The 14460-nt window shown below is 40.4% G+C and overlaps 1 protein-coding gene across 3 annotated transcripts; it reads left to right on the top strand.

Annotated features, from left to right (window-relative positions):
* The first annotated feature begins 1250 nt into the window (after window positions 1-1250).
* Window positions 1251-14248, top strand: PKD (serine/threonine-protein kinase D3). 3 transcript variants are annotated; one of them, XM_017158031.3, is made up of 8 exons: window positions 1251-1441; window positions 6481-7030; window positions 8342-8486; window positions 8967-9104; window positions 9200-9396; window positions 10329-11319; window positions 12064-12801; window positions 13516-14248. In XM_017158031.3, the coding sequence occupies exons 2-8, from the start codon at window positions 6905-6907 to the stop codon at window positions 13710-13712; spliced, it is 2532 nt and encodes an 843-aa protein (XP_017013520.2). In that variant the 5' UTR covers window positions 1251-1441; window positions 6481-6904; the 3' UTR covers window positions 13713-14248. The 3 variants fall into 3 exon arrangements, with proteins under 3 accessions (XP_017013520.2, XP_070072933.1, XP_070072934.1); XM_070216832.1 differs by lacking the exons at window positions 1251-1441; window positions 6481-7030; window positions 8342-8486; window positions 8967-9104; window positions 9200-9396 and adding an exon at window positions 9893-10002; XM_070216833.1 differs by lacking the exons at window positions 1251-1441; window positions 6481-7030; window positions 8342-8486; window positions 8967-9104; window positions 9200-9396 and adding an exon at window positions 10022-10159.
* The last annotated feature ends 212 nt before the right edge of the window (window positions 14249-14460 follow it).

The raw sequence follows: 14460 nt of genomic DNA on the forward strand, positions 1-14460 counted from the left end.
GACGCTGCGAAATGAAAAGCTCTTAGCGTGGAAAAGCGATTACGTTGCTGGCAAAAAGCTTTACGTTTCCGGTTACCTTTCCGCAGCGGCGTGTTACCGTAATATGCAGTTTACGCGCTTCAATTTGACTGCCAAAAGGGGCTTCCCCGGAGCTCCACATTCGACCAAGTGCATCCATTGAAAACCTAGTTAGTACCGTGCATGATTTTTTCCAGTGCAGATTAGAGCTTTTCGGGAGCAGGGCAAAGCGCAACAGTGGCCCATAAAAAGCCCGCTCACTCGACTCTCTTCGATTGACGTGCTTATCTCTTAAGTTTCGGCTGCTCTTTATTTGCTTCTCATTTCGCTTTTATAAGACTTCAAATATTACGTATACGTAAGTAACGTGAGAATGTCCTATTTTAAAAATGTTTATTATTGTTCGTAAATTTTTTAATTATTTGCTATGAATTCAAATATATAAGTTTTATTTTATTTGCTAAAAACAATTGTTGCTTCAAGTTTTTTTATTTAATCACGTTTTTTGAGTTTAAACTTAACTTTACACGAACTTCAAATATTACGTATACGTAAACCATGGGGAAAATGTCCTACCTTTATTTGTAACTAATCGCTATAAACACATTTTAAACTAATACGAATTAAAATAATTATGAATTTTTTTAAAAGGCGTAAAAAATGTCTTGATCAACCTTTGCTTTAATCAGAACCTTTAAATATAAAATGTTTACTAATAGTTCGATTTCAGCACCTGTCAACCCTGAAAACTCTTAGCTTTCGACATGCTCTTTTTGAGACCAACGGACTCCACATTTCTCTTTGTTACAACTTCAAGTTTTTAAGACACCTGTGAGAAAGCTGGGCGACCATGGCTTTCACCTCTGCCGCGGATTGTAAACAAACGCCCAACCGAAATTGAGAAGAGTAAATAAACAATCGGAAAGCCAAAATAAAATAGAATCAGATTGAGGAAGCGCGTCGAGAACGCGTAGAATGTGTAAAGTGATGTGGTATTCGAAATCAGCACCTAAGAATCTCAAGTTCTCTGCCCCAAATTCTCTCCCGGTTGGGGGTATTTCTCTGCGGGATTTGTAAGGAAGAGAGCGAATAAACCCGAGTCGAAATCGAGAGTTGAGTTGAGCTCGGCAATTTTATTTGGATTTTGCCTTTTCCGCCGCTGCTGATTTGTTTGCGATTGCTGCTGGCTTTGGCTGCTTTTGAGAATTTCGCTTCAGTTGCGCGGCGGTCGCGGCGAAGTGCAAACGTGCGAAATTTTCTCGTTAGCCTTAACGACAAAAACAGCGCAACGTGGACATATCCACGATGCTGCCACACAAATAGGAAAACAAGAAAATACTACAGCACACACACACACATAAACGGCAAACAAATATTGAAAATTCTAAGGAAAGGCGCCCGGGGAAATGGGGCACGAGCAAAGGTGTGTTTGTATCTAGCCCCTGTCCGTGTGCATATTAATTATTCAAATTAATTGCAAGAAAATTTCAACAAGTCTCTATATATAAACTCGCCAAGTGTTGCATCTTAAATGAGTGTAAAAAATAATCGACGGAAAGTCGGGCAAAGTCGTCGAGTGACGCCAGCTGAAAAGAAATGAAACGAAGTGAAATTTCCCCGAGAAACATTAAAATTTAAGTGTCACAGTCGGCTCCTTTGCAGGTTCGCGAGCTTCCTGGTTCCTGTTATTATATCATCTTGTGCATAAGTGGAGTGCTTTTGTTGTTAATTTGCTACGTTTTGTTGTTGGTCGGAAAAGTGGACAAAGTGGTGGTTTGTGTTTAATTCATGTATTTACTACGCATAAGAACATATAATTATAGCGGGCAATATGGGCGATATTTAGGGCAAATAAATTGATATATAAGTACCATTTTTTACTGTTAATGAACATTATATTATTTCTTGGATTAATTCTTTAAAAAATATATATATCAAAAAAGTAAAAAATATTTAATAGATCCTAAATGTTGTTTTGTTTATTATATGTAATGGTCTTACTTTAAAAATATTTTTGAACCTTTATTTTTTGTATTAAGAATGAAATACTAATTTAAAAAATATTATTTGTATTTTTTTTAATTGAATGTATATATTTCTTACTTCTTACAAGAAATGATCTCATATCGCCAAACAGCCAGAAAATATGTCTCTAATTTAATTGAATTCCTTACATTTCCTCAAAATTTAAATATTAGTTTTTAAAAATCAAATTTACTAAGTATTCACTGTACATTTGTCCTGCCACGCTTCAATGCAAATGTTTGTCTGCGCCCGCGCCCGTTAATATTTATTTGCTCCTTTGGTCGGGCGGAAAACCTCCCATTTCGGAGTCCTCCAGGCACTTGAGCTGGAAAAACAAACAAAAACACATTCGAGTTGTTCCTTGGCCTTGGTATTTATGGCCGGTGCGTCAGCCTGTGGCACACACACTTACCATGGAATACCATTAAACTTGTGCCATTATCGCATCTAGTTCTCTAGAGATTTGACACAGAAAGAAATCGAATATTTTTTCACAATTTATTTATACACAAGACGAAAAAGTCTATTATTTTGGAAATCCATATAATATTATTTGAAAATAGTTTCCAAACTGTGATCAATTTTACTTCAAAAGACCGGACATATTATATGAATTTTAAAACCAAGATTAAGTATTTTTCGCACTGTAGAGGATTTACTTGGGCTCCACCCACAGTGGAATTTGAACTTGTCGTGGCATCATCATCGCATCTCGTTCTCGCTTTCGCTCTCAGCTTGGAATTATTATCACCTTGCTAATTATCTATCGATGATAATGGTGATGCCATTCCAATGCCCCCTCTCTATCGCCCCCCGTAGCCCCGTCTCATTCGACTTTCTTATCAGAAAAGAGCTCGCGACTTTTGCGTCGGCTTTGCCTATTTGCATTTTATTTCGCTTTGTGCGTTGTTTCACATGAATCGAGAATTCTAATAATATTCCAACAAATAAACATGTGAGTACGGGTGGCACAACCTCCGAAAAAAACCATCCGATAACCGAGAGGGGCAGAAATATAAACCCATGAAAAGAAAACTTTGAATGAACTTTTTATTTTACGACCCTTCTGTGATATCAAACTGGAGACGACTGCGTGAATACGATTATTACAATCCAAAATAGTTTCGAAACAAAAAAAGTTGCAATTTATTTTCCCAAGCAAAACAATGTGAAAGGACAATTAAGAATTAACAATAATTGTTTGTTTAACGCTATTAATGAACTCAAATTTGTTTGGCGTTTTAAGCATAAAACCTTCATTAATTAGTTCAAGATTGATTGGCTATACTTAATAGATAATAGTCAATGTGCCAAAAATCTAACATGTACACACAATCCATTAAATTAATGTAATGTTATGAATTCAACGCCTTGAAAATCTCAGAATAAAATATTTTAAGACAGAACAAACATGAATGGATATATAATTTTCAAGTACTTGACCCAATTGTTTTCATTTGGCAACTCTCTGCCCAATTTATTCCACATTTTATTAATAATGCGGAACAACATGTGGTAAATTTTGATTACAGATAAAAATGTATGCTTGAGAATGGGAAAATATTTTGAAATGTAATTCTGAAGAAACAAAACAAATTTCGAAGGAATATAATGAATCAATTGGGAATATTTCAAAATCAAAATTTTATTGTTTTAATCAGAAATTATGTGTATATCTTAAGGGGTGTATATGAGTATATTTTCACCAAGATGAATAAGGCTTTTCCTTTACAATTAATAATTAAAATTTTTACTCCCTTGAGGTATTGTTAGGAAAGATTAAATATTTTTTTGTTCACACACCCACCATCTGCACTCTTGTCCTCACTTTTGCCTGTCAGTATGAAAGGAAATCACCTTGGCCCTGGGACCGGCTAACGGTAACGGGAAAATCGCTTATCAAGCCGCAACCCAGCCCTCCCCCTCCCCCCACAGGTAGTTTTCTCGCACAGCCTTGACAATGACAGCGAGCGAAGAAAATGGGCGCTAAATGGGCGCGCTCAAAGCGGAGAAAGAGTGCAGAAACTGAAGCGTGGAACGAGCGGGAGAAAGCCCTCGGGGGAAAGGGATGGGAAGGAAGGGCAAGGGAAGGGCGGGGGAAATTGGAGAGTGCGGCCGTTACAACAAACAAACAAAGGAAACAAACAAATGGGTAATGGGTGGCGGAGGGGGGCGGGGAAGTAAGACTATGCCGGGTCGAGTGCTTTGGTTCATGTCTCACACTCACACACGTCTCAGTGTCTCAGTCTCTCATACTCTCTCCCTCTCTGGCTGTGTCCCCATCTCGCTCTATTTTGCTCTGGCCTTGTCTTTCACTATAGATTTGTCTACACTGACAGAATCAAAATATTCTTATCTTTTTTAGGAAAAATTATCTGAAAACATGCCTTTCTGTAAGTGAAGATACTAATACAAACATTTTTTTAGATATAAAACATGCCTTTCTGTAAGTGAAGATACTAATACAACATTTTATCAATCTTAAAAAAATAATTCCAATTTCTTGAAAATGTAGTTTTTGAACCATTTACAGAACTTAATTATTGTGGATGCTTTAGAATTCGAGGTTAGGACTTTCGTCTTAAATTTTTCTCGTTTATTTTTTTTAAATTAATTTTAAAATATTGGTGATATCAAAAAGGAGATGCTTTTAAAATGGTGTTTAGAGAAAATTGGTGAATACAAAACTTTGTTTATAACTAAGTAAAATACTTAAGGAAATGAAGAGTTTCCTAGTAAACTATGTGTGAAGTTCAATAAACTAGCTGAAAATATATAAATATTTTTAAATGAACTTAATTTTAAATCAAACTATACGTTTCTCTCGGTGCCGCAAAACGGGTTTTGAGTTGCTTTTGCTCTGGCTACTGGCTACTGGGTCTGAGTTTGAGTTTGGGTTTGGGTACGGGTTGGGGCTGTTGTTGGGGTTTTGTGTCTGGGTCTCTGAAGGGGAATGGGAATGGGTATGGGAATGGGACTGCGACTGGGACTGGGTCTCTGTCTCTGGCATCGTCGGCGGCTTTGCCAGTCAGTTGGCCAAGTCAGTTGCTCTTTTGGCTTAACAAACTCAGAACGTGCCGCGGCGACGATGGCAGTGACATCAAATTGCAGCGCATAGAATAATAGACAACAACAGCAGGACGACAAAAGAGCGGTGGAGTGGAGTGGAGCGGCGAAAACTGAGGCAAGCGCAAGAATTCGGCTTAGTCACCATGGCCAAGTGGCATCCATTGGATGCAAGGCGGTGAAAAGGTTCTCAAAACCGTGTGTGTGTGTGTGTGTATTTGCCCAATAAATTATTAACTGAATTTCGTCGAGCAGCTTGTTGCTGGTGTGCTGTTGTTGCTATTATGTAAATGTCAAATGTATCTCTTGGATACCATAAAGTATCTTAATATCCAAGTGCGTACGTGTTTCAGCCTTGACTTTAGGCCTCTGCGCTGCGTCATTTGCCTGTCCTTGTGCTCCAATTTCGGCTATTTCTCGCTGATGGCATCTGTTATTTTTTTGTGTGTGTTTCTTGTGCCAAACACTTGAGGACTTTAGGCGCAGCCTCCGCTTCCAGATGCCAGGAAAAGCAGGCCCACGCCCCCGGCCAAAGCACTTCAATTGAAATTCAAAACGCACTCAGCTCCCAGCTGCGACTTTTGACTGATACACCTACTTAAAAGACAACAACAAAAATCCAGAAAGCAACACAAAAAAGCTGAGATACAAATTTAGAAAGTTGCCTGGCTGCCGCTCTCCGGCGTCTCTTTCTTGGCTTTCGTTTTGTTGTTCTTCCATTTTATATATATTTTTCTTTTTTTTTATAATTTTCTCTCCCTTTCTTTTACATCTCTTGGCATTCCTTTCATGGCCAGCACATATTTTCCGTCATGATTTTTTAATTATTTCTTAATGCCTCACACACACACACTCCATAAATGGGTCACAAACAGGCAGGGCACTTCAAAATAATTGGAAAGAATTCAAATCGCCCCGTCAGTTTCCCAGAGCGATCTCATCTTTCTAGTTTTTCTCATCACAATTAGCAACCAGTTTTTTGTATATAAATATAATGACCAGTGTTCATATGGCCAATCGGGGGCTACGTAATGGCTATTGAATCGGGGAATCGATTGCCGTGTTATTTATGGGCCCCATTGCCTCAGTGATACACGCTCCATGACCTAACTTACCAATCGGCATACAGTAAATAAATATAATTAAATATTAATTAAAGTGGTGAATATTTTGTACTAAACAAGAACAAGAAATAAGTTGAATATGTTATTGTTGCGCTCTTAAACTTCCTTAAAAGTCACTTCTTTCCGCTCGAAATTCCCAAAACCGATTACAGATTGGTTCTCTGACTTCAATCACCGAGTAAAGTGCACACTTTGTCAGCCATAAACTTATCCCTAACATTTTATTCCCCCTCTCATATCGTTGCAGTTAGTTTCCATGACCCAGAGGCGGTGTGTGTGGTGGCAAATCTGGTTTATATCTCTCCTGGACATATAGAGCCGTGACCGAGTGGAATCCTTGAACCGCAAACCGAAAACCGAAAACCGACTCTCGACCGCAGCCAAAACAGAGAGCTGCAATAAGGATTGCGGTAGCAGGAGCAGCATTAAACTTACGTTCGTCCTTGGCATTTGCAATAACAACTCTGGGGTGGTGGGGAACCTCGAGAAATCACTGCAGGCGAAGCGGAAAAAGCAAGGGTGAAGGAGCAGAAGGAATTTTATTGGATCTGAGGACAGGACCTCCGTGAAACAGAGGGGTACCGCCCGAAACCACTGCAATCCTGGCCCAACGAAACCACAGCACCTCCAACGGCAGCAGCGCAGCCAGCGTCGGCAGCGTTCCCGTTATCATGGAGGGTCCCGAAGTCACATTCCTTTTCCAATTCGGCAGCGTCCGCGATGCAGTCTGCGTGCCCGCCAGCGCCCTGACCCTCAAGACGCTCAAGGATCTGGCCTGTGATTTCATCAACACTAAGGTAAGGCCTTAAATATGGGGACATGATCGAAAATATTTTTCATTATTATTCGAAAAATATTTCTAGTAAGCTATAAACTTAAATAGTCCATAGTTAAATGTTTTCTATTAAAGGCACTATATAAAAAAGATCTACTGGGGAAAAAAGGTGATACTAACCCTATACCATTTTTTAAGGTATAATGAACCTAAGGAAGTAAACATCTGCTGACCCTTTTTGCCATTTAGTTAATTATGCAATGACCGTCAAGTACTCGGACTCAGAATATTTAAACGAAAACCGAAAGACGGTCAAGTCAACATACGGGGGCAGTTAGAGCTAATGTTCACAGTGGTCCTTCCTATACAAGAAGCCTCATAAGATATAAAGGAGTTAAAAATTCATCTAAGAAAGACTTAAAAAAAATATTCTTTATAGATATAGCTCACCAATTTAAGCAGCTTAACATTAATTGTTGGGACCAATAAAATAGTAAAAAATAGGCTACTTGCCACTGTACTTCTAACAGGCAAATATAAGAAAGTAAGGCGGATTAATAAATGTGTGTGTGCACAATAATTGCTTTATTTCATTAAGTAAGTCCAAGTTACGTAGGCATGGACTCGTTTCCGCATGGCCCGTTTCCCCTCGCCGCGCCACTGTCCATGGCCAATTCAATTAACCAGGCCGCAACTGGTGGTGCTCTGTAGTTCCATAACTATCCATTGCCGACGACAGCTGCTCCTGGCACGACTCCTTCCGTCCTGTTCCCCTTCCCCTTCCCCGCATATCCACCTCGAAATGCGTGCAACTTTAACCAGGCTAGGGGTTGAATATGGTTAATTTGGTTTGTTCAGGATCTAAGGCCCATGGACCTTTATGTGCTTCATTAATATCAGTCAGTAGCCCGTACCAATAATACAATAGTACAAATCCATTTCTTGGAATATTATTATAATCCCTAACCACATATGAAGCATATGAAGTTTGAATACAAAATGTATGCCTTTATGCAACCCCAACTTATCTCAACCAATAATTCAGTAAGGTTTTTCTAATTTGTAAGAGTATTTGCAACTATGTCAACACAAAGCAAACATTACCGCAATGCTAAATTCCACAGAGGTTCCCTTTCGTTTCGTTCCGTCCGTATCAATTGAAATCAATACGAATTTTTGTGCATATGGCAGGCTGGATCTTATCGGGCAATCAATTAAGATACCAATTCGAATATGATATGATAATGGGTCGCCCAATGCAGAAATAAGCGTTAAACGAAGCCGAACATCGCAAATGGAGTGCTCACTCTGCACATTCTGTTGGCCATTTCAGATACCGGACAGCGGGCTCACGTATCTGTCGGAACGCATTCTGCTCTTCGTCCACGACTACAGCACCCCGAATGTGCTGCACATCATCAACTCGGCAGCGGAGGTGGTGGACGAGACCCTCGTGGAAATCGTGCTGACAGCCAGCCGTAAGTAGCCAGCCCGCAATCCGGGTCTTTAGAATTTCACACACTTCAATCACCCATCAGGGGATGACATTCACCCACATTACTCATCGAATTCAATATTTTTATAAAAGGGTGAATAGAGTCGAAACATTGGCAAAAAACTGGAATTCTTAACAGCCATAAAGTAGTAATATTTATTTTCTTTAAATACAAATTACAGAATATTAACTAAATATAATAGATATATTTTTTTTATTTTCTACAAACTTCAAAATATTTACCAAGTGTACATTTTCTTAATCAGAACTTAAAAAATTTTTTAAATTTCAACATTAAGTCTTTAAAAACACTCTTTAAATTAGTAAAAGGGAAACAGTCAATTTAAAAGTAAATATCCTTAGTTTTTAGATCTAAGCACATCTCATGAAAAATAATATCTAAATTTGCTCGTTAAATATAGCATTATATTAATAATATATCTATACTTTTCTCTCCCTGCAGCCATACTGTATCCGACCTCCGAGATGCCGACCCTCAAGCCCCACACGCTGAACGTGCATTCCTACAAGGGACCGACCTTCTGTGATTTCTGCGGCGAGATGCTGTTTGGTCTGGTGCGCCAGGGCCTCAAGTGCGATGGTATGTGAATCAGTACGAGATATATATATATATATATAAGAAAAGAGGAAGGACAGCACACACTAATCCCCAACCGAATCCTTTGCCACCCACAGGATGCGGGCAGAACTATCACAAGCGGTGCGTGGTGAAGATACCGAACAACTGCAACCGCTCGAATGACGCCACTTCGAGGCGCTCCTTCACGCTCCAGACGCCCCGCAGTCCGTCCGGCAGTTCCCAGCAGTCCTTGGTCTCCACGGAGGACTCAACCGGAACCGGAACAGGACGGAACGACTCGAGCAGCTCACTGGTAAAGCGCATGTCGGACCTTATGAATGATATTATTAAGAATTGACAGCCAGACAGGACCTTTTGTACTCGACTATCTAGTATCTAGTATTTAGTATCTAGTATCTGTGTGAATGCGGGCGACCGTGTGCGTGTGTGTATGTTTGTAAGGGTGTTGGTTGACAGTTTCCGGTTATCCTGCGAGTATTTAAAATTGTACTTAACTTGGCTCACACTTTTACTTTGTATTATTTTCATGCTTTTTCCAATAAACTTTTATACTGCGCACATTTTATGCTTTCTTAACTCTTTTAAATACTCGTAGGGGGTTTGGAAAAGCTGGTTTGATGCTAGTCACACCGTCCAAGGTCAGAAAAAATAAGGGAAAAATGTTTAATAAAGATATACATACGATGCTTGAATATGGGTATAATAGGGAAATGCATCCCTAAACATTTATTTTTCATCTTTTATTTTCTCAATGAAATAAGGACTTAGTTAATCATCAAAGTTTGCTTAGAGTTTTACAATAGTTTCCTGCTTTCGGTTAATCTTGGCAAACAAATTTTCCTAGTGAAACTTTTTTGAACCATAAATATTTTAAGCTTGAAAGATTTAAGATTCTTAAGTAATTTTATTTGTTTTATTACTTGTTTATGCAGTAGAAATGTTGTTATATTTAATTTATTTTCCTTTTTGTAAATCCAAGACCTCTTAAATTATCCCAGTTATAAGTACTAATTTCAAGTTCCTAGAAATTTCTTCAAAAAAGAATCTGGAAGGAGGTAGCCTGCAATGTAGCCAGCCAAATTATGAAAATTAGTTTTGCCCAATTAACGCCATTAAACGAGTCCTCTCCGCAGGGAATACCCTTGGGCAAATCCATCTCCAGAGCCTCTCAATTTGCTAATTAAGTAACCCAGTCTTTCTGCTTCGTTTCTCCATAATTCCCAGAATATTCCCGGTCGCCATCAGAGGACCCATTCGTCGGGCAGCCGGAACGGACTGATGGTGCTCCGCATTCCGCACACCTTCATGGTGCACACATACGGCATACCGACGGTGTGCCAGCTGTGCAAGAAGCTGCTCAAGGGGCTCTTCAAGCAGGGATTGCAGTGCCGCGACTGTCAGTACAACACGCACAAGAAGTGCCTGGACAAGGTGCCCCACGATTGCACAGGTGAGGCGCAGCTCAGCCAGCTGCAGATTCAAGCGGGCGCCAAGGAGCGGGACAACTTCTTTCGCGAGGAATTCGACGACAGCGACTGCGACGAGGGCTCCTCCGACTATGGCAAGTACAAGTCGGCCATGTCCTCGAGTGCGGGTGTAAATCTGGTGGCAGGACGACCCAGGGAGGCCCCCAAGGCCCTGACCAATGCCCACAATTCACCACCAGAACTGGTCAACGGCGGACTGGGCGACGATTCCAGTGGCGGCGGCGGTGAGACGAGCAAGTCGAGCAGCGATGGCCAGTCGGAGCAGTCGCAATCCTCAACCTCCTCGTCGCCCAGTGCCAATATCCCGCTGATGAGGATCGTGCAGTCCGTCAAGCACACCAAGAAGCGAGGTGGCCAGGCCCTCAAGGAGGGCTGGCTGGTGCACTACACATCGCTGGACAAGGCCGTCAAGCGATATTACTGGCGACTGGACTCCAAGACCATCACACTCTTCGTCTCGGAACAGGGTAGCAAGTACCACAAGGAGCTGCCGCTGGCGGAGCTCCTCTCAATCGAGACCCATCTGGGTGATCCCCGGCCGGAGAGCAACTACTGCTTCGAGCTGCGCCTGCCCAATCTCAGTTACTTCGTCGGACAGGATCCGCAGGTGGGCGCCAAGGAGGAGCAGGCCGTTCGATTGCCTCCGCCGGACAGCGGCATTGGGAGTGACATCGCCAAGAGCTGGGAGACCAGCATCCGGCAGGCCTTCATGCACGTGAACAACACGCGTAAGTAAATCGACTGTAAACGATGCAGCAGCTGGAGCATAAAAAACAATTTCAATCCATTAGGGCTATTGACATTTAAATTTCTAAATTGATACTCTGTTTATAGGAAGGTAGAATAAAAGAGGACTGACGCTGCATCGTTTACACTTTTTGAAGCAAAAAAAAAACAATTTTAATATTTTAGGGCTATTGGCATTTATATTTCTAAATGAATACTAAATTTATGCAAAGGTAGAATTAAAGAGAAGTCGTTTAAAGTTTATAAATTAGCTATAATCTATTTTTTAAATGTCCGCTGCATCGTTTAAACTTTTTGAAGCATAAAAAACAATATATTTCTAAATTAATACTAAATTTATAGAAACGTAGTATGAAACAGGAGCCCTTTATAGTTTATAATTTAGTTATAATCTTTTTTATAAATTTCTGCCGCTGCATCGTTTACACTTTTTGATGCATAACAAATAATTTCAATCTATTAGGACTATTGACATTTATATTTTTAAATTAAAACTAAATTTATAGAAAAGTAGAACGAAAGAGAAGTTTTTAAAGTTTAAAAGACCATTGGGACCATTGACATTTATATTTCTAAATTAATACCAAAATTATAGAAAAGTATAATTCATAATTTATAAATTGTATCTAATCTCTTTAAAAAGAAAACTCTGCCGCTGCATCGTTTACACTTTTTGTGATATGAGCATTATCCATTTAATTTGATTTTAATTTTTATTCCTCCAGAATGCTGCGAATCGGAGGAGCAGGTGCAGGACATGGGTCAGCTGTACCAGATCTTCCCTGACGAGGTCCTTGGATCCGGGCAATTTGGCGTGGTCTACGGTGGAGTGCACAAAAAGACGCAGCGCGAGGTGGCCATCAAGGTGATCGACAAGCTGCGCTTCCCCACCAAACAGGAGGCGCAGCTGAAGAACGAGGTGGCCATCCTGCAGAACATCTCGCACTTCGGAGTCGTCAATCTCGAGAGGATGTTCGAGACCCCTGAGCGGATTTTCGTGGTGATGGAGAAGCTCAAGGGCGACATGCTGGAGATGATTCTGTCGCATGCGAGGGGTCGGCTGAGCGAACGGGTGACCAAGTTCCTGATCACCCAGATCCTGATCGCCCTCAAGTACCTGCACTCGCAAAATATCGTCCACTGCGATCTGAAGCCCGAGAATGTCCTGCTCTCCTCGGACGCCGAGTTCCCGCAGGTGAAGCTCTGTGACTTTGGCTACGCTCGGATTATCGGAGAGAAGTCTTTTCGGCGTTCCGTGGTCGGCACCCCGGCCTATCTTGCTCCGGAGGTGCTCCGGAATAAGGGCTACAACAGATCGCTGGACATGTGGAGCGTGGGCGTCATCATCTATGTGAGCCTGAGCGGCACGTTTCCCTTCAACGAGGAGGAGGATATCAACGACCAGATTCAGAATGCCGCCTTCATGTATCCTCCCAATCCGTGGAAGGAGATCTCCTCAAATGGTGAGTTTTAACTTGAAATAAGAGGTAATCAGGGTTAAAAACTGTTATATCAAGGCAAAGCGGATTGGTTATAGTCTTTTAGAAAGTTACAATTTCTTTTTTTTATTTTAAATAGATTTCAGAACTAATCCAAATTTCAATATTTCAAACCCATATAAAATTTACCAACAAATTAATGTATTTTTTAACAATGTATTTAGGGTGTTCAATTGCGTTGCAAACGTTGTAAAGTGTAAAAGTGTAAGGCAGTTCCAACAACAATTTCTATACAAACAAATTTTCAAAAGTAGGCCTTTAAAACTATTTTGTATAGAAATTGTTGTTGGAATTAATATACACTTTTACACTTTACAAAGTTTGCAACGCAATTGAACACCCTAATTAACTACTAAACTAAAATACATGAATTTAATTAATTCATTTTCAATAGATTTCAGAGCAAATACAAATTTTAATATTTTAAATCCTATAAAATTTAATTTTTTTTATAATTGATTTTGGTTTTTTACCAACGAATTGATGTATTTTTTAACAATATTAAAACTACTAAACTATCATAATAAGAGATTTAAGTAAAAGTTTCTCGGGAAAGACCTAAGAACTAAAAGTTCTTATTCATTTAGAATTGTATTAGGGACTTCTGAATTCTCTTGATAATATTTTTTCGAACTATCTTATTTTCTCACTTACCTATTTTCCCCTGTCTTCCTACAGCCATCGACCTGATCAACAACCTGCTGCAGGTGAAGCAGCGCAAGCGGTACACGGTGGACAAGAGTCTGCTGCACTACTGGCTGCAGGACAAGCAGACGTACCGCGACCTTAGGACCCTGGAGACCCAGGTGGGCGGCGGTCGGTACTTGACCCATGAGGCAGACGACCTACGCTGGGATTGTGCGGGAGACATGTGACCTGGCTTCGAGCCCGAAGCGATCCTCGAGAGCACCACCGAGATAATGAACTGCTCCACCACCGCCACCGAGAGCTATCGTCCATCCCCTGCGGACTGCGCCGGATGCCATCGGCTGTCGGACTGCGGGAACTCGCCCAAATCGGAGGCGATGAGCGACAAGGCCCTGAAATGGATGCGGTTCCATCTCTGCCGGCACATCAAATAGCAGTACAACCCTATTGCCTAGCCCATAAGTTTATCCTATCTCCTCTAACTCGCTTTTCGATAAACGCTAAACAAGTGAATTGTTCTATTCTAACTTACCAACTCTGTGTGCTAAATTTTTCTCTAGAATCAAAATTAGTCGATAGCTTTAATTCGTTAACCACCTAAAGGCAACTCTTATGAATAACACTACACGAATACTTAATAACTATATACAAAAACCCAGAAGTAGCTGTGAAGCTAAGGTCCAGCTTAGAACCAATGGCCATATAAGGTACACAAAAAACACCAACCAAACGATTGGCAGAGAAAATATAGCAGAATAAATAACGCTGGACAATTAAGAGGTGCATTTGACTCTCTTTATTTACAAAAGTGGAAAGAAAAATAGGTAAGAATAATATATATTTTTTGGGATAACATTTTTTGGGTTATTGCTTTCGGTAATTTTTGTAATTCGGGTACGAAAATGGTATTGTATTTGATCATTAATATACAATGTCTAGTTACATTTTATTCCACATTTTTTAGACTCTAAAAAA

Source organism: Drosophila takahashii, chromosome 3R (assembly GCF_030179915.1).
Source record: "Drosophila takahashii strain IR98-3 E-12201 chromosome 3R, DtakHiC1v2, whole genome shotgun sequence".
NCBI classification, from domain to species: domain Eukaryota; kingdom Metazoa; phylum Arthropoda; class Insecta; order Diptera; family Drosophilidae; genus Drosophila; species Drosophila takahashii.